This window comes from Polypterus senegalus, chromosome 1 (genome assembly GCF_016835505.1).
Source record: "Polypterus senegalus isolate Bchr_013 chromosome 1, ASM1683550v1, whole genome shotgun sequence".
NCBI lineage: Eukaryota > Metazoa > Chordata > Cladistia > Polypteriformes > Polypteridae > Polypterus > Polypterus senegalus.
The window spans coordinates 168,244,008-168,263,608 of record NC_053154.1 but is presented as its reverse complement, the minus strand read 5'-3'; the positions used below and the strand labels follow the sequence as shown (position 1 = coordinate 168,263,608).

The 19,601-nt window shown below is 36.6% G+C and overlaps 1 protein-coding gene across 21 annotated transcripts in view; it reads right to left on the bottom strand.

Moving 5' to 3' along the window:
- The window catches only part of kif1aa (kinesin family member 1Aa), a 247,128-nt gene that overhangs the window by 133,111 nt on the left and 94,416 nt on the right, over nucleotides 1-19,601 (bottom strand). For 13 of the 21 annotated variants that reach the window (XM_039762404.1, XM_039762412.1, XM_039762416.1 and 10 more), the window contains 6 exons: nucleotides 15,132-15,334; nucleotides 12,173-12,252; nucleotides 10,158-10,233; nucleotides 5,855-5,934; nucleotides 4,217-4,323; nucleotides 3,444-3,527 (listed from right to left, as the gene is read on the bottom strand). In XM_039762404.1, the coding sequence (XP_039618338.1) occupies nucleotides 3,444-3,527; nucleotides 4,217-4,323; nucleotides 5,855-5,934; nucleotides 10,158-10,233; nucleotides 12,173-12,252; nucleotides 15,132-15,334 (630 nt within the window). The remainder of the gene's footprint in view (nucleotides 1-3,443; nucleotides 3,528-4,216; nucleotides 4,324-5,854; nucleotides 5,935-10,157; nucleotides 10,234-12,172; nucleotides 12,253-15,131; nucleotides 15,335-19,601) is intronic. The other 8 variants (XM_039762427.1, XM_039762441.1, XM_039762512.1 and 5 more) reach the window with 1 other exon arrangement.

The window sequence follows — 19,601 nt, the reverse complement described above, 5'->3', positions numbered from 1 at the left end:
AGTGTCCATTCGGTTTCTGTTTTTGACCTATTTCAAATCTTTTCTTAGCTGTTCTCACTATTAATAACACTTTTGTTTTCAAATTTATTTTCTGTTGAACCTCTCTCTCTATTTCTATACAGCAGCGATGGATATTGTCCTTCTGTGCAGTACTGCAAGAGTTCAGGTGGGTGGCCCGGGACCCTTGTAACCACTCTTCTTCTTTATCTTCTTTCACGATAAGATATGGGTGCTGGTGGAGGGTCCTGCTCTTGTTTACATTTTTTCTTAACTGTTCTCTTATTGAAAGTTTAGGCTTTATTGTTGAACTAGACATTAAGCCTGTTACAATAACGGCGCTATAGCCTTGAACTGTATGTAAATATATATATTTTTAAGACTTTAAGCACAAATATACGACTAAGAAAACCTTGAACAACAGAGAGAAAACTAACACTGCGACAAGCGCTTATAGCCTTCGCTAAAAACACCTTTTTTAATGAGTTTTAAGCACAGGGAAAAATGAACATTTGAAAAATCCGTAATCTAATAAACAACCAAGAAAAGTTACATTGCAACAATGCAAGCGTGCGCCTGTGTGTGTGTGTGTGTGTCTGACTCTGTCCCGGGCCTGCGTGTGTGTGTGTGCGTGTCTGTCTCTGTGGCGGGCCTGTCTGCGTGCATGCATGCGTGTGTGTGTGCGTGTCTGTCCCCCATGCGGGCCTGCCTGTGTGTATGTGTGTGTCTCTTGCGCGGGCCTGCGTGCGTGTTTGTCTCTCGCACGTGCATGTGTGTGTGTCTGAGTGTGCGTGCGTGCATGCGTGACTGTCTCTCGCTCAGGCCCGCCTGCCTGCCTGCGTGTGTGTGTGTGCGGGCGTGCGTGTCTGTCTCTGTTGCGGGCCTGTGTGCGTGCGTGTGTGTCTGTCCCCCGGCCTGCCTGTGTGTGTGTGTGAGTGTGTCTCTCGCGCGGGCCTGCATGTGTACGCGTGCGTGCGTGACTGTCTCTTGCGCAGGCCCGCCTGCCTGCGTGCGTACGCGTGTGTGCGTGTCCATGCGTGTCTGTCTCTCGCGCGGGCCTGTCTGCCTGCGTGCGTGCGTGTGTATGCTTGCATGTCTGTGTGTGTGTGTGTGCGTGCGTGCGTGTCTGTCTGTCTGTCTCTCGGGCGGGCCTGTGTGTCTGTCTGTCTGTCTGTCTCTCGCGCGCACGCACCTGTGTGTGTCTCTCTCTCTCTGCACACACAGGGAATGCACAGGAATAGACTGAATATGCGCCATGTGGCTCCAAGCATGTGCACTTCACCAGAAGACACACACACACGGACACCTGGACGAACACAGGGGTTTTATTAAAGAGGATATTTACTTCGGTAAGTCCCACGTTTTTTTTGGTTAATCTTCAATAAAACTTGTTCACAAAAATACTCTATCCTTTGTGGCGAATGCCTGGGCCTACTACCCAGCCAGGACGCCCAGGAGGACCGGAGGAGGGCTTGTGCCTCCTCCAGACCACAAGGGGGTGACCACCCTGGTTGCTTTGGGAACCACGGGTAGAAAGCTTGGAAGCTCAACCCTGTAGAGGCCCATGGTCGCCGCCAGGGGTCCCCCCAATGCCTAGAGTCCTGGACCTCAGCACTTCCGCCACACCCGGAGTGCTGGGGGGAAGAGGATTGGGGACACCCGGAGTGCTTCCGGGTACGCAGCCGGCGCTTCCGCCACACAGGGGCGTGTCGGCGGAAGGTTACTGGAAGACACCTGGAGCACATCCGGGTGGTTATAAAAGGGACTGCCTCCCTTCATACAAGGCTGGAATCGGGTGAGGAGAAGGACAACAGCCTGAAGAAGAGGTGTGGAGGCAGTCTGAAGAGTGAGGCAGAATGTGAGAGTCCTGGACTTTGGGGTAAAGTGGGTTGTGTGGCACTTTATACTTGTAAATATTAACTGTAAATAAATGTGTGGTGGTGCTTAATACGATGTCTTCCTGTCTGTGTCCGGGGCTTAGTCCACACCTTTTGTACCTAGTGTAAAGAGACAGACTCCTCATACTGTAAATTCTTATTTCCAATTTTTATTGTCATATGGGACATAAATTAAATTCATGGTGTGTAATACAACATCACATATAAATGAAAAAGGATACAATTTCTCCAAGCATCTACAAATAATTTCTTTATTAAGCAAAAAAAGCAAACTCAAAAATAAATAAAAAAAGAACCTTGCAGTTCCACCATACCTAACAAATATTTTTTCTTCTATCTTCTCCAGGGTCATGCATTTTTCACTAGAAACTACTCACTAAGTACTACTCCTGTTTCTCTTCTTATTTCACTTCCAATTTTCATGGACACCAAACTTTAAGTCACTTAGTGTTTACCAGCTCACCCCATGACTCTAGACTAAGCAAATTATTGCATGTAGAGTCCAACTCAAAGTCTACCTCGGTTTCTTTGTGAGGATTATGTCTAGATTCAGCTCAACCCAAACACCAGAGTCTCCAGGTGAAAACATCCTCCAGTAGATCCTTGTGTCCTTTCAATGCTGAATCCTGACATTTTATCAAACTCATAGGCATCCAATGGCAGTTCTGGGCTGCGAACACTTGCTAGTGAGCAACAAGGTCCAACTGAAATTTTCCCTGGATTCCTTGCTATCACTGATCAAACTAGGGACCAGAACTTGGACACCATACTCTTCTGCAGTCTACTTTAAGGTATCTTGCACTAATAAGACTAATGCCCCATGTTGACACATACCTATCCACACCAATAATGCACAGTAGATCTTCCTTACATAGCTCAATCCCTCTCTATCACTTGGTTGTGCACTGTACTCTCTTGTGGCATTCTGCTATTAAGACAGTTTATTTGGAATCCTGGGCTTGATGTGCTTTTTCTCAGTATACCCCAGTGAAGGATTGTATCACTATGAAGTGATGGAATACATTTCTTAGGCTTGATATAGTAATTCCATTGCTTGAAAGCATGCTGAGTTAGACAAGAATCTATGACTATGTGTACTTGAGGATACAGAAAAATACAGAGTTATCATGATAAGGTTCATATTTGATCAAATACGTATTGCATGTTATAAATCCAAATAAGAGTTTCCCAGTTTCCTGTACACATGACAATACAATTAAACTTCAACTTCAACAAAGTAAGACAGAAGAATTTGATTGTTTCAAACTCACTGGTGCAATTAAAACAATACAGTATTCACTGTAATTTGTATATAATGTGTCTTCTAGTATATGGTTGCCTTTTCCATGTTAATTTTTTAAAATTTAATAAGTAAATGTAAAACGTGAGTAAGAAGAACTCTTCTGTACCTAACCTACCACTTATGTAATCAAAATATGTAAAAGCAACTTATAGTTTTCTGCTTTCTAAAGTACATATATCAAAACAATATATGAATTAATGTAAACTGTTGATTAAATAGTATAGTGCTAAAAAAGTCTAGCCCACCTGATCGAAGAATTGTAGGCTCTGTCACTGTTTTCCCATTAACATATGTCTCAGCACCATCACAAGGCTCCAGAACAACAGCCACTGGAAAAAATTAACAGCATACAGAAATTCTATTGAATTCAGTGTATTCATATAAAACTTTGAATTATAGGTCCAACACATTATACCTGCTTGTCAAATCTGTATAGTCTAAATACAACACAAAATAATACAGAACAAAAATATAATGATAGGTATTATTATTATTATCACATATGCTGTTGAATACTAATAATTATATGTAAGAAAGTAATTTTGAATTTGCACATCTTCATCTTCATTACTCATCTCTACTGTTGTACCAGAAACTGAACAAATTATAATGTAGACATCAGCAGTGTGGATTCTAGTGTATATGTTGGATGATTAAATAATCATATTTCATATGCTGATTATTCTTCCTTAAAGAAAGCATGTTACATACAGTGAAAGAAGCCACCAGACAATTGTCTGCTTTGGAATATTTCCTTATTCTTAGAACAAAATTCTAAAAATTAATGGAATACACAGCTCAGTAAAAAGTGAAGCAACTTGTTTTTTTAATTCTTCAATACACCTAGGTTAAATTATAAAGATGCTTCATGAAAATACACCTTTTTAAATAATAAAATTAAATTTGCAACTGTTACATGTTACTAATAAAAGATGCATAAAGTTACTAATGCTTCACACTATTAAAAATTTCGCAATGCACAAAATCTGAACAACCCTTGTATTTATTCTATTCTCACCCTCTCCAAGTGAATTCGATGTACTGGTGAAGGTACAGTGCTCATCTCTGATGAAATGTCCACTTAATACAATATCTTGTCGCCGAGTAGCATCCTCACGACCAACCCTTGTGGAAGAAAAGTAGGTATATTATTTTGCCTTTAAGCACAGACTGACACATTTACTTGGACACACATTAGGAAACATATCAATCAAATCTAAAACCCTTTTATTTCTATTATTTAAACCCTATCTATTTCCATGCTATATACTTGTACTACTAGAGTGTTGTTCATTACTAATTTGATGCACATTGCCCATAGAAGAATTTACAGTACTTATTGTCTCAGGACAATTAAAGGCTTCACAAAATTAATAAAATCTGTACAGCTCCATGGTCATGCTCTTTTCTTAAGGGAAAAAAAAAGTCCAAACAAGCCTCAGACAGACAGCGATAGCAGGTAGATATGTAAGCTTTTTAAGATGTATCAGGAACAGGAACAAGGTTTCGTTAAAAAACAATTCTATATATATATATATACACACATTGTAACAGAAGATTTGGATTGCTGGTTGGGAGGAATGGACTTTTACCTGGCCTAGGGGCTCTCACTATGGCTAAATTCTATGGATGGATGGGTATCCAGGATGGGATGGTGGGTGTTACTTGACCCAGTTGGGATGACACTGTATTGGAAGGATGACGGGACATTGCTTACTGGGACCTCGTGCACACACACAAAATACAAGGTGGCGGCATCTCACTGCTAAGACTCCTATTTGCACACCCACAAGGTTTTCTAGAAGTTTTATTCTCAATGGGTTCCTTGGATGCTGCCAAAAAGAGTTCCTCATAGGAGTCCCCTCTATCTTAGCGAGGTACCATCTTACTCTGAAGTGCTTCATGGGTCCAATAAAAGAAGCCACTTGCCTCACCCAGGCAAGAATGAGGACAATGCTTGCCTGGGGAAGAGTGAAAGGGAAGAAAAGTGTAGTTGTGCTAACTGTATTGGAGAAAAAGTCTTTTCAGGGGTTTTAGGGTCTGAGATGTACCCCGTGGTAAATATTCTTGTACCACCATTTGCTCAAGATGGAGATGTCATAAAGGATCCATCACAAGAATCCATCAACCTTCAGCTTGTAAAAACATTAAAGGCAAATGATGAATCATTTTAAAACAAAAAGATTTATTAATACAAAAAAACTTTTTTGTACTCTGAAGAGCACAAAAGGCGAAGAGTCGCCCTTCTAAGAACAGGCAGTTGTACTGGCAAACAACTTCCAAAACCAAGTCCAGAGAAAAGTCAAAAAATCCAAATAATCCACAAAACACAATAGTAATAATAATCACAAGAACTCACCAATGCCAATGCATTTGATGTGCTCTGTTAATAGTTATATACTTGCATATGAATATAGCTTGCATTTTAACAAACATATAAATGTATTTATCTGAAAAATCTATGAAACACACCACAAAAAAGTTTTTCTTTTCTTTTTTAATAAAAGCAATGATAATTTAAGAGAATAGTTGTGGGTGTTTTTACATAAAATTTTGTTCCCAATAGGGATAGTGTGGTAATTTAAAGTATACAGTGTACTTAGAAAGCTGAAAGAAATCTACTTTAGGGTTATTCTAGTTTAGCAGTACACATTACCTTGTTATGCCATCTTTAATATAGTACAAGAGGCACTCTGACATCAGTGGATCTTCATTAAGGTTCACCAGGTGTGGAGTCTATAGACGAAAGATGTTAATCAGTATAATGGCTAAAGACTGAATGGAGCAAAAATATACAGGTTAAAATCTCACTAATTTATGAAAAATATCACAGTAAACCTCTTTTGCTTTAGTTTTAAAAGCAAGAAGGCCAAAAGTAGTTAAGCACTTGTGAAGGGAAATAGAAGTTTAAAAATCAGGCCAACACTTCATGGCAGTGACATCAAAGGTCAGACATGCATGGCAAACAGGTGATCTTTTTCAAACTGACACATTCTTCCCTTTAACTTTTGAATTGATGTTTTTTTTCCATGTTACTTTTCTTTTGTTATATTTCCTGTATAATAACATCACCTTTTAACTTAGGACTGTCTTCTGACGTATCCAACAGAAAGGTAACCTGTCACTTTTTTAACTTTAAACCAACTAGACTGTACTGTTTTAAACCCAACATCAAACTTGTTCTCAGTATCCACCAGACCTTGTTCTCCAATTAGGATGAAAGCTTAGCTCTAACTGTTGCATCAACCCTACAGTGTGCACTTCCAAAGCATATTCTTCAGAACAGTAACTTTTCATATAAACTGGAAACGCAATGTAAGAGAACCTGTAAAAGTGGCCTTATTTTCTCACCAACTCTGTCACATGACTGGTATTAAACAGACTTTTTTCAAGGAACCTAACTAGAACAGCAGGATGATAAACAGGCAATATGAGAAAATGAGACACCGGTGAGTGAGTTCAAAACAATTTACAACACTCATGTTGTTTGCCTTCCTGTGCAGCTTTGGTATTTAGCATTCCTGTTGCTTGCAGTGTAAGGGATGTTGGCTTGCTGCAAAACATACACATATTCAGCACTATTACACGTCTTTAACAGCTGCTTTTTGTGCTTGACATCTCTGGCATTAATATCATTACACCAATGATCACTGTGATTGTTTGATGATTAGGAATCTCTGCAACTTGTTCACCACCTGTGACTGAACCTTGTGCTCTTAGCCCTACAACACTGCTATAAACACACGTTGTTTCATAGTGAAACTTTTACACGATGATCTTTCAACAAAGAAAATCTTGGTTACATATTCACTAGTTACTCAATAATTGCTCATAAAATTTTATTTTACTGATGCAGCTGGTTGGTTTTCCAACATAGTTTCAAAGATGCCACTTATGCTTTGGGTTATTATTCTATCAGGCATTGTCTTGATTGCACTAAATTATGATAGCTACTTTGGAACAGCTGAGACACACAGAGCTGGGGCATTGTGTTTGAACAGAGTGGTAGCTATTAGTTTTTCACTACTCCTCAAATGATAAAATATACGTTAAATACTTTACTTTATACTTTAAAAAACAAGCTTCTTTTATGGAAAAAAGTCCACCTCAAATTGTGGATTTTGTTCTCTGCGAGTATAAGATTTCTTGCCAATATTGTTTTATGCTAAGATAGCTGTCTTTTACACATATGGTATATATGATTTAGAAATTGTCCATATGGTACTGTGAATCTTTGTTATAATGATTTAAAGCACCAACACCTGAGTTTGTGCTATTTCTACAAAATATAAGTTTAGGATTTGAGTACAATTTTATGCAAGCTGTAACTTTTGGACTAATACCCAAAAGTAGACAGCGTGGCAAATAATAGTCCAACTGAATTCTATGAAAAGATTCAGGTTATAATACTTCTGGGTATTTAATGTTGTATATGTTAAAATAAATAAATTAAGTGATTATAAAATGAGTGACTGCTCTTAATAAATTCTTCTTTGCTATATTATAAGTGTAAGAATCCATGTGCTAATTCTTAGTTTCTGCTTTTTAAATATTTTATTTGTTTTGTTTATAATTTTTTATTATTTTTGTGATTACATTGCTCTGATAACTTGTTTTCCTTCTTTCTCTGGGTACTGCCATTTTGTGTTGTTAAGATGCTGCATTGGTGTTATGATTTGGAAATATTGGGTGTTTTTGCAAATGTAGAATCCAATTTTGCACCTGAACATCATCGTCCATGTTTTTTCTTGATGTAATTTTCACTTTGTATATCAAGATAATTTTGGTTCATCACTCTTTGGCTTTTGATCCTGTCTGATTTATTGCTTCTCTTTCTCTTTCTCCCTCCCTCTCTCTCTCTCTCTCTCAACTTCTGGTCTTAGTTATAACCTTGTTCTTTGCTGTTCTCTTCTAACGTAGCAAAATATAAACTTGTACCTAATAGAATGAGTGACCTCACAATGAAGAGGTTTTATTTGATCAGCTAAGAGGTGTAGTGTGGCTTTTAGAATGCAGACAATAAAAAAATAATGACCACAGATATGACCATTCAAAATATGAGAAGACTGCACAAGATTGCCCTATGTTGTAAAATCACCAACTGGAGCAGTACAAACTTGAAGTAGTGTGGGGAGCATTTGAGCTGCTACCAGACAAGGCTCAGAAACAAATCACAATCAGGGCACAGCAACAATCTATTTCCAATTATAGACTTTAATTTGTATACTGTTTAGACTTTAATTCATTTTAAAACTGTTATAATGTAGTTTGTGAAAAGTAAATATTGGTAGCAGAAACTAAAAATAGTAATGATAATGCGTTTAATTATATATTTTTTTTATTTTATTGAACCCAATTATTTTTTATATTTTTAACAACTCATGCCTGCCTATTTGAGATAAATCCCATAAACAGTATTTTAATTCCAAATTATAAGTCTTTACATAATATGATAAAGATTCCAGCATCCTGTTTGCCCTTATTGCACTCAGGCTAGAAAGGAAAGGTAATACAATTCCAAGTCAAGCTTCAGATAGAAAAAGAACAAACTGATTGCCTGTTCCTTTCAGAATTCTCTGCTACTCACAGACAGAGTTCTGAAATGGAAATCTTCAAGATAAAAGTTGGAAAAGATTACTATATGCTGTATCAGAAAACAGTTATATAGTCTGGGATTAGCCTTTAATCTGAATTGTTTAATGCTTGGTTTTTGTTGCTAGTCAAATACAAATGTGGTTGGTTTAAGTTGATGAGCCCAAAATTTAACATGTGACACTTGTTTGGTGCCTCATAAATAACAGCATCATGTGCAGCATACATATTTAAATATTTGGAAACTTCTTTGAAAACACAGAGATGGAAAAGAAAGTAGCCTTTTCTAAATTCATGTCCAGTTGTTCATTAAGACCTTATGAATGTTCTGATGCTCTTTTAGTAATCCATACACTTTCTTTCATATAAAAAAGAGTTCTACGTATGTTGTAGTAGAGAAAAACAGAAGGAAGATGAGGAGAGTCACTCCAAGAATAATTGCAGAAGTTAAAAAAGAAGTCAAACAAACCTCATTTGGGGAAAACAACCCCACAGTATCAATAAAAACTGGTTGAGGCTTTCTAGGAGCCGGCTTAAAAATAAACAAACAGAATTTAAATTGATCTAAAATCAAAAATGTTTTTAGAAATAGATGAAGCAACACATTTTCAGAGGGCTAAATCTCCCTTGAAAAATATAACTTTTGACATTACATTACATGTCCTTTTCAGAATTTTCAACATTAAATAATTTAGCAGAGTTTAGCAAAACACTGTATAATCACATTACTCCAAAGAACAAACTTCCCTATACAAAAAGAAATAAGCTCTTATATATATTACTTTCTATCAAAACATCCAGTTTACATTTGAATAAAAGTACCTTTTCTTTTTGGAACAAATACATAAACTTTTCAAAGTTATTTTAACAATCATTCCAGATATTATATAAGTAAATTTACTTCTTTGTAACAATGTATTATTATTCCATTCTGTAATCTTACTATTGATTTAATTTGTAGTACACACTTTAAAACAAAACAGTGAAATTAATTTCTGAGTGAAGTTATATGGCATTTACAGGCATATTTAAATAGCAGTTATTTGGTTTTAATCTATTATATTCTATCTATTATAGTCCTGAATTTTAATTTACATCATATAAATAGATAATTTTAATTACACTAAAATAATAATTATTAATATAATGATAAATGCAACCATTAGCAACAGCAAAATATAATTTGCTATTTCAAAAATGACTACTATATTCCTTCAACTGTTTGTTTCTAGCCTTGTGTAAATGAGAAGATTTTTAAGATAAATTTTATGTTGGTATTGCCTGTTACCCATTTATGTTTCTGTGACTAAAATAATTTTCAAGTCATTGTTTTATGTGTTGAATAAACTACAGTAAATGTTTCCTACCTTCTTTGGTGAAAACACTCCAACTGTACCACCATCCTCTCGCATTGCCACACCCATTTCAGCCAGAAGAGCCTCTCTTTGAGAAAAAAATACAGACACTGTTCAAATATGGTATTGTAATGTAAAACATTTGATACAACATTAAATAAAAAGATTACAAAAATGTAAATGTCTTATTTATAGACATATCTCTGATTTGGTGTATCATAGTGAAATCATTAATTATTGTTTCACTTTTAATGATTTGAGATATGAAAAGTTGCCCTGTTTTTTCTATTTTGGAAACAAAAGTATTTTTCTAAACTCAGATTACAACTATGATAGTATGCAGAAAAAAAATCAATAGAAGTTCTTAAGAGTTGGATTTTTTTCAAATGGAAAACTTATTGGTGCTTTGAAAATCTGTTAATAAACTACCAAAACAATTGTTTCTGAACTCAGGGGGAATAGTTTTAAAAAGTAAAGTAGTAAGTTTGTGTACTACACATGCATAGTAATAAGAGTTTTGTTTAAGTCCCTTTACTTTTTGATTGGCCATTTTAAAGTTAGTATCTCTCAACCACAATCATTTTTCAGAAATTACTACTTAAAATAGAATGTAATGACTAAAACTCTATTTGGTGAGCAAAATAAAAATCTAGAAACATACGTATTCAAATGCACCAATTTGAATGTGTAATCATTAAGCTAAAAATAATTGCTCAACATGAGTTCCTTCTAAAATTATAACAAGTCACACATGTTACAGAAAAATTAAATACATTAATCATTGAAGTTTAACCCAAGTAATTAATAATAATAATGTTTTGCATTGTGGCAAACCAAGGAAAGCATGCTTGTTGGGTTATATGGTGATTCCAGTTTGCTTCTCTGTGAACATGTAAAACTGCCATGAACTGCCGTCCTGTCAGGTTTACTTCACTACTTTACTTCTTATGTCCAGTGCTGTTTGTAGAGTTGCCACAGCTCTAACTTAAGTTGTTTTACAAAGTTCCTAGTTCCTTTAAAAACAGTTACATTGGAAAATTGTTTTTTGAAATTTTAATAATAAAATTTCAGGTCTTTTCCTCTTCTCATGTTTCTACTTTTAACACTACCTAAAATTATCCCTTTATAAGGGGAATTATACATGTTGATGATGTAGTTGTTTCTTGCTGGGTAGTAAAATAAAAAAGGAATCATGATTTTTTATTTACTATTCATAAACAGTAAAACTATAAATGTTATTAGTAGACTCATTATAACCTTTTTAGGTGTTCCCTGCCATATTCTGTTATAAAGTGTTTTGGAAGCTGTTTCTAACAAAATGCAAAAAAAATGTGTTGTAAATTATGCACCCTATACAATTACACCTCCATATATAAACTATAAAAAAAATGCTTTGCCTTCATTTAGATACTTATTCAAAATAAGATCAAACTATTTTACTATTCACATACCAATGACATAATGATGTTTGATTCTTTTTAGTTTATTAGAAGTTTTTATTTTTCAGTTAATAGGCAAAAACTGTAAGTGAATACATTTTGTATGTGCACATGCAATTTAAATTGAGTAGTTCATGATGATATGTTTGTTTACATCCCATAGGGGTGATTTTGTCCCCCATTTTCTGTTACACTGGGGGTAAAGTCAAGTTCTGAACTTAATGTTTTGGTATATTAAAAGTATGGTTATTTTAGGCTTTCTAATTTGTATACCATATCAAACTACACACTGTTGATGCATTAAAGTTGCTAAAATACATTAGGTGTACAAAGCAAAAATTAAAAGACACAAACAAGTGCAAAAACAATTTCTAACACCCAATACAATTTTTTTAAGGGGGTGTGGTGGGGCAAAACTATCACATTTAATTTTACCTAATAAAAGTTTCACTTAACAACACAAGATCAAAAAATTATTTTATTTTGAAATATTTTAATTTCTGGGGTTGGTAAACCAAGAAAAAAGTTTGAAAATCCCTTCTTTAGCATCTAATTAGTTAAAATCTTCTTGCAAAGAAAAAATGTTACCTCTCCATTCTAATTGCCTCTGTTCTCCGTAGTTTCTCCTCCCAGGTTTCGTTGAGCTCTGCAATAATTTTCTCAGTTTCCTAAATATTACAGAAAAAAATAAAATACAATCAGAAATTAATACATTTTACACTTACCTCAGTGGTCAAGTGGTGATTCAAGAATACATTTGATTAAGCACAAAAATAATTAATGAATAAAGCTAAAAAGGGAATATAAATTCACTTGTCACCAGACACCTCCTTTATACTCACTTTACAAATGAGTATAAAGGAGGTTTGGGCACCTAAAAAAAAGCTATAAAAAGCTACTGATAGCATGAGGGTTAAGGTTACATTTAGGGTTAACCGATTCTGGTTGCACAGGTAGTCCAGCTCCTCCAGGATGCCACATCCATAAATTCAATTGCAAGAAGGTTTGCTGTGTCTCCCAGCACAATCTCAAGAGCATGGAGGAGATACCAGGAGACAGGCCATTACAAGAGGAAAGCTGGACAAGGTCGTAGAAGGACATTGATCCAGCAGTAGGACCAGTATCTGCTCCTTTGTGTGAGGAGGAACAACAGGCGGAGCTCTGCCAGAGCTCTACAAAATGACCTCCAGCTGGCTACTGATGTGCATGTTTCTGACCAAACTGTCACAAACAGACAAGTTTGATCAGCCTGTGATTTCAATTTTTAAGTTTGATTTTGGGTGTCATGTTAAATCCTGTCTTCAATGGGTTGGTAATTTTGTTTTCCATTGACTGATATTACAGCATTTTGTTCTTAATGAATTATATGGTATTACATTTCCATTTGAATATTTCGTTCATCGAGATCTGTGTGACTTAAGTGTTCCCTTAATTTTTTGACCATTGTGCATACAGTACATGAATGAACAAATTACATAATTCATAACTTGACTGAATGCCCCATTCTCTAATTAACCTACTTTATTGGCTGTGTTTTAATAAAAACAACAAAAACATTTATTTCTACAGTACATTTTTATACATAGCATGAAGCTCAAAGTGCTGTACATGATGTCAAAGAAATAGTTACAAGAAAATAAAAACAAATTAAATTATGTAAGAACAATAATTAATAAGTAACAAAGATCGATATGGGCTTCCATAACATAGATACGGTATACAGTGCATCCGGAAAGTATTCACAGCGCATCACTTTTTCCACATTTTGTTATGTTACAGCCTTATTCCAAAATGGATTAAATTCATTTTTTCCTCAGAATTCTACATACAACACACCATAATGACAAAGTGAAAAACGTTTACTTGAGGTTTTTGCAAATTTATTAAAAATAAAAAAACTGAGAAATCACATGTACATAAGTATTCACAGCCTTTGCTCAATACTTTGTCGACGCACCTTTGGCAGCAATTACAGCCTCAAGTCTTTTTGAATATGATGCCACAAGCTTGGCACACCTATCTATGGCCAGTTTCGCCCATTCCTCTTTGCAGCACCTCTCAAGCTCTATCAGGTTGTATGGGAAGCGTCAGTGCACAGCCATTTTAAGATCTCTCCAGAGATGTTCGATCGGATTCAAGTCTGGGCTCTGGCTGGGCCACTCAAGAATATTCACAGAGTTGTCCTGAAGCCACTCCTTTGATATCTTGGCTGTGTGCTTAGGGTCATTGTACTGCTAAAAGATGAACCATCACCCCAGTCCGAGGTCAAGCATGCTCTGGAGCAGGTTTTCATCCAGGATGTTTCTGTACATTCCTGCAGTCATCTTTCCCTTTATCCTGACTAGTCTCCCAGTTCCTGCCGCTGAAAAACATCCCGACAGCATGATGCTGCCATCACCATGCTTCACTGTAGGGATGGTATTGGCCTGGTGATGAGCGGTGCCTGGTTTCCTCCAAACGTGACGCCTGGCATTCACACCATAGAGTTCAATCCTTGACTCATCAGACCAGAGAATTTTGTTTCTCATGGTCTGAGTGTCCTTCAGGTGCCTTTTAGCAAACTCCAGGCGGGCTGCCATGTGCCTTTTACTAAGGAATGGCTTCCGTCTGGCCACTCTACCATACAGCAATGATTGGGGGATTGCTGCAGAGATGGTTGTCCTTCTAGAAGTTTCTCCTCTCTCCACAGAGGACCTCTGGAGCTCTGACAGAATGACCATCAGGTTCTTGGTCACCTCCCTGACCAAGGCCCTTCTCCCCCAATCGCTCAGTTTAGATGGCCGGCCAATTCCTGGTGGTTTCGAACTTCTTCCACTTACGGATGATGGAGGCCACTGTGCTCATTGGGACCTTCAAAGCAGCAGAAATTTTTCTGTAACCTTCCCCAGATTTGTCCCTCAAGACAATCCTGTCTCGGAGGTCTACAGACAATTCCTTTGACTTCATGCTTGGTTTGTGCTCTGACATGAGCTGTCAACTGTGGGACCTTATATAGACAGGTGTGTGCCTTTCCAAATCATGTCCAATCAACTGAATTTACCGCAGGAGGACTCCAATTAAGCTGAAGAAACATTTCAAGGATTATCAGGGGAAACAGTATGCACCTGAGCTCAATTTTGAGCTTCATGGCAAAGGCTGTGAATACTTATGTATATGTGCTTTCTCTATTTTTTTATTTTTAATAAATTAGCAAAAATCTCAAATAAACTTTTTTCACGTTATCATTATGGGGTGTTGTGTGTAGAATTCTGAGGAAAAAAAATGAATTTAATACATTTTGGAATAAGGCTATAACATAACAAAATGTGGAAAAAGTGATGCGCTGTGAATACTTTCCGGATGCACTGTATACCATAATTAGCAGAAAATTTTAATCTATATATACAGAGAGAGAGAGTATATATATATATATATATATATATACATACTTAAAAATATTCACCAACTCCTTGAAAATTTTAAAGATAGGAATATAATGTAACAATGAATGTAAGGCTCTCCCTAGCTAAACAAACAAATCAACAATCTTTCTCTGAAGCAGGGTTACCTTGAGTCGTTCGATGGCCTCCTCACTACCAGGACTAAACATGATGCGATCGTGAAGGCTGTTGATGGAGCCAGCTCGACTGGATAGGGCAGAGAGTGAAGGAGACGGGCTCATCCCTGTCATGGCATTGGTCACTGTGGAGAGATCACTTCTTTGATTGAAAGCTTGACGATTACTGTTATTGTTCTGGAAATCGGATATGTCTGTCAGAGGAAGGGGGTCAATGGGAAGGTAGCAAAGAGGAAGAGATGGAAGAAACCAGAAAAAAAGGAGAAGAAGAGGTAGAAGAAGAAGAAGAAGTAAAAAAAGAAAACAAGACACCAGTGGTCGAAATGAGGTAAGAAAAAAAAAATTAATTTAAATCAAAGGCTCTCAAAAAAGGGGGTCATGCCAAATTTTAAAAAAACATGATGTGCTTGCAATTTAGGAAACAGAAATGATTTTTTAGCATTTGGAAACTGATGGGCTTATTTTAATGAACATGCCAGCAAATTATTTGGCTTAACACATGATAATTGCTGTATGCCTTTGAGAATGAATAAATGTAACTTATGTTATTTAAGAGTCGGGAGAAGGTGGACGAAGCTTGCTGGGAGAGGAGTGGAGGCGGCAGAAGAAGAGAGAAAGAGAGAGAATAAAGGACTATGTTTGGTTTTCTTGTGCTTTATTGTACTTTGCTCTGTAATGGGGTGCGAAGAAAACGTGAGAAATTTTATGCCCACTTGAATAAAAGGTGTGTGTTGAACAGTATTTGCGTCTGCCTGTCTGTGCTGGGTAGGGTGACAGGTACGCCCCTTGTGCATCACAATGGCATCCCAGATGGGATTTCCTGTCCAGCTGCTGGCAGGAAACCCATTTAAAAAATTTTCTTTGGCCAACCCGACACACAGAGCATCTGCACACACACAGCAGCACAGGAGCATGATCTACAGCCAGCCTGAGAACCAAACAGGCTCACTGAAGTCCTATCTTGTCCACTATGGGCAAGAGGAAAGCCTGGCAGTCCGGGAAGGCAGCAAGGGGTAAAGTGATCTGCGTCGATGATGACAAGGGTGCCGACCCGCAGAAGAAGCAGGCCAACTGGATGAAGGAGCATGCATGGGGCAATACCTCCCCCGGGACAATAGGGGGCAGCTCCCCGGTGTGCCATAGTGCCACAGGTTTGGAGTATGGAAGCTCAACCATGCTGGGGCCCGTGGGTACCACCAGGAAGCACATGGAGAACAGCTGAGCCCTCCTCTGCAGGGCTGCCGTCACCCCTGGAAGTGTAGCCGGAAGGAGACTGTGGAACACCTGGAGCACTTCCAGGTTCTCTATAAATGGGGCCAGCTGCCACAACTCTGGAAGCCAGAGTCGGGAGATGGAGGACGAAGCTTGAGGGAGGAGTGCAGGCAGAACAGACAAGGAGAGAAAGTAACTGTTTGCTGTGTGGTGTTTTACTGTGTGAGATGGAAACTGTAAATAAAGCCTGTGTAGTGCTGGGACTTGTGCCTCTGTGTCTGGTGTGTTGAGTCTGGGTGTCTGTACACTCCCCTGGGCTTTCACAATCTTTATCACTATTTATTGTCACGCCATGCACATGGGAGACAGATTAAAGGCTTTGGTGAAGGTGATTACCCACCGGACTAGGGTTGTCTTCTCTTGCCTTTGCAGAATGTATAGTGCAGCCAAAAATTATTTGTTCACTGTGAAAAAATGGTCAAATAACTGTTTGAAGGCAATAAATGACATAGTCTGGAATATGTTTTGAATAAAAGTTTTTTTTTGTTTGTTTCTTTAAATAGCACACAAGTAATTGCAACATTTCAGACAGTTTTCAAAGTTTGTTCTTCAATATCGTCAATTTAATTTACATTTTTGATGAATTTTTCACAGTGTACAAATAATTCAAACCACAACTCCAATCTGACATCATTTTTGTGTCTTTCAACCTGGAACCTCCCCTTCCTGCCACTTGAACTCATAGCCAGGAAAATCTGCCATCTTGTTTTAGTTCCTACTCAGAGCTCCAATTTGTAAAGACTACTCCACATTTATTGTGTGTTTTCTTTGTATTTTCTCATCTAATTATATGTGGTCAATAAGGTGGTGCCCCAACTCTTTATCTTTGTTTTTGACCTATTGTACACTATATAATAGCCCCTTAGATATGGGCACGTTCTGATAGCCAAGAATATCATACACAATATCCTTTTCAAGACATTTTATAACATATTAAAACCTTTACTAACAATTCCATATTCAAACATCTTTGAAAAAGTGACATGATTAAATAATAAATACTGGAAGAACAACACAAAATTTACATAGACAATTCCACATTTGAGAATCAAACTATGCTATGAGGTCATAACACTATCTACTGTATGACCATCAAGTCAAAAAGAATAAATTTTCTTCTAAAATTGCAATCTATCTTTTTAATTACAGGTTGCATACAGAGGGAAATATGGTTATGAGGAATTTAAAACATTCTCTTAAAAGTTTACACTAATTTATTGTCTAACAAGCGTTTAAGTAAATACTGTATATTGAAATCAAGATGACTACATTTACTACATTAATAAGGTGCACCTCAAATATAATAACATCTTCTGGGATGTCATGAAACTGCAATAATTGAGAACCTATGATTTAAATAGAAAAAAATCTGGTGAATAAAACATAATTTGTCACCAAATTCTCGGCATCATGTGTTTTATTCAACCATACAGAGAGAAAAAGAAGCAGCAGAAACAGACAAGGCAAAGGGAATCTAAATGTTAGGTAGCAAAAGGGAAATAAGCTTTCTCATTACATGTTCTCATAGTTCCTTTAAAAAGCACATGTAAAATTAAGTTTTTGGCACCATGAAAGAAAACACTAAACAACATCTGAATAGCCAAATGGCATTGTGCAATACTGTATGACTTTTCTGCTTCATACCAAAATTCTCAGCATTTCATGACAAACTATAATCATGAAAAACTTACTGGCTGCATGTACATGGTATGTAAAGGTGTAAAATGTACTAGTGGGAAATTGAAAAGTTAAAAAAATATTTTAAAAAGGGAGCCAAAAGAGAGAATAGAAAAAAATATATCAAATTCACAATAATAAACAGAGCATGTATATGAAAAAAAATTAATTCAGTGTGAGACAGAGAGAGACCTCTTTGAAATACCCTTGCCATCAAGAGTATTGACCCAGGCACTGAATTCTTTAGCATAGCACAGAGTGTCAGAAACATTGCTAAGATAATAGGACCACTACAGAGACAAATGCTGAGTATCTGGCAAAAGCTGAATATGTGCCAGTTACTCAGGACAATTGAACTCTGCAGTGTCCGTGTTTTAGAGTAATAAGATGTAATAAAATGTTTAAAAAATCATGTCATACAGCTTCATCACTCTTGGACATGTATGTATGTCTCCTCAGTAGCCAACTGTGTACTGATGGTATTATCGAGATACATTATTTAAATTATACATTTTAAACAGTATGAAATGTTGCAGCAAGGCTCTGGTTGAAATTCATCAGACACTTAGTGCAAGCAAAATAACAGCTGGATTGAAAGTCATCTTCCACTGCAGGCACAAAAGCCAATCAAAGCTGTCTAAAAACAGCATGGGAGCAACTTAAAGTACATTTTGGCAGATTTGTATTAGCTAAAGAGAAAACAAGCCATGGCTAAAGCATGTCTACAGCACGAGGAAGGTTGATTATATTACCAAGATGGATTTCAACTGCCATGTTTATATTCAAAGTAAAAAAATTCCTATCAGACTAAACAGGTAAAATAAAAAGAAAATAGTTCAAAGTCTGTGATGCTTCGAAGGATAGAAAGAACAATACAGTATTACTGTATCATCAGACAAACATAATACTATAAAACATGATATCATTGATGTATTATACATTAGACAAGGCCAGTTAAAAAAAAATGGTTAATCTGACCAAAACCATCATTTTAATCTTTTACTTTACTAGGACCTTAACTATCCATGGAAAAAAGCAAAACACTGGTTGCACATCCTGAAATATGGTCCATTAAGTTGTATGGTATTTCTGAATAAGAGTCCAATTGATAAATGTCTGCTTGCTCATGTATTTCAGCAATATACCTTTTAAATAAAGTCATTTCATGTTTATATATTGTTCACCAGTAGTAATCACTTGAACCTTAGTTATTTCCTAATTAGTAAAATCATGAAAATCTTTGGTAATACCTGGACAAAAGTATGAGGCAAATATTGTGTTTGTTTCTACATTTACTAATGCTAATTGAATGTATTTTAATTTTATATAAACACTTTTAGTTTTATTCTACATAGATATTAACTGAAGATCTCAGAGCCTGACTCTCCAATTAATAGTTTATTGAGATTTTGAAGTGGTTACAAGGCCCACAACATTGTCATATATGAAAGAACTGTGTAGATTAGGGAAGACTAGTTCACAATATCCATTCAGAAGCTGCAGCTAAACTAG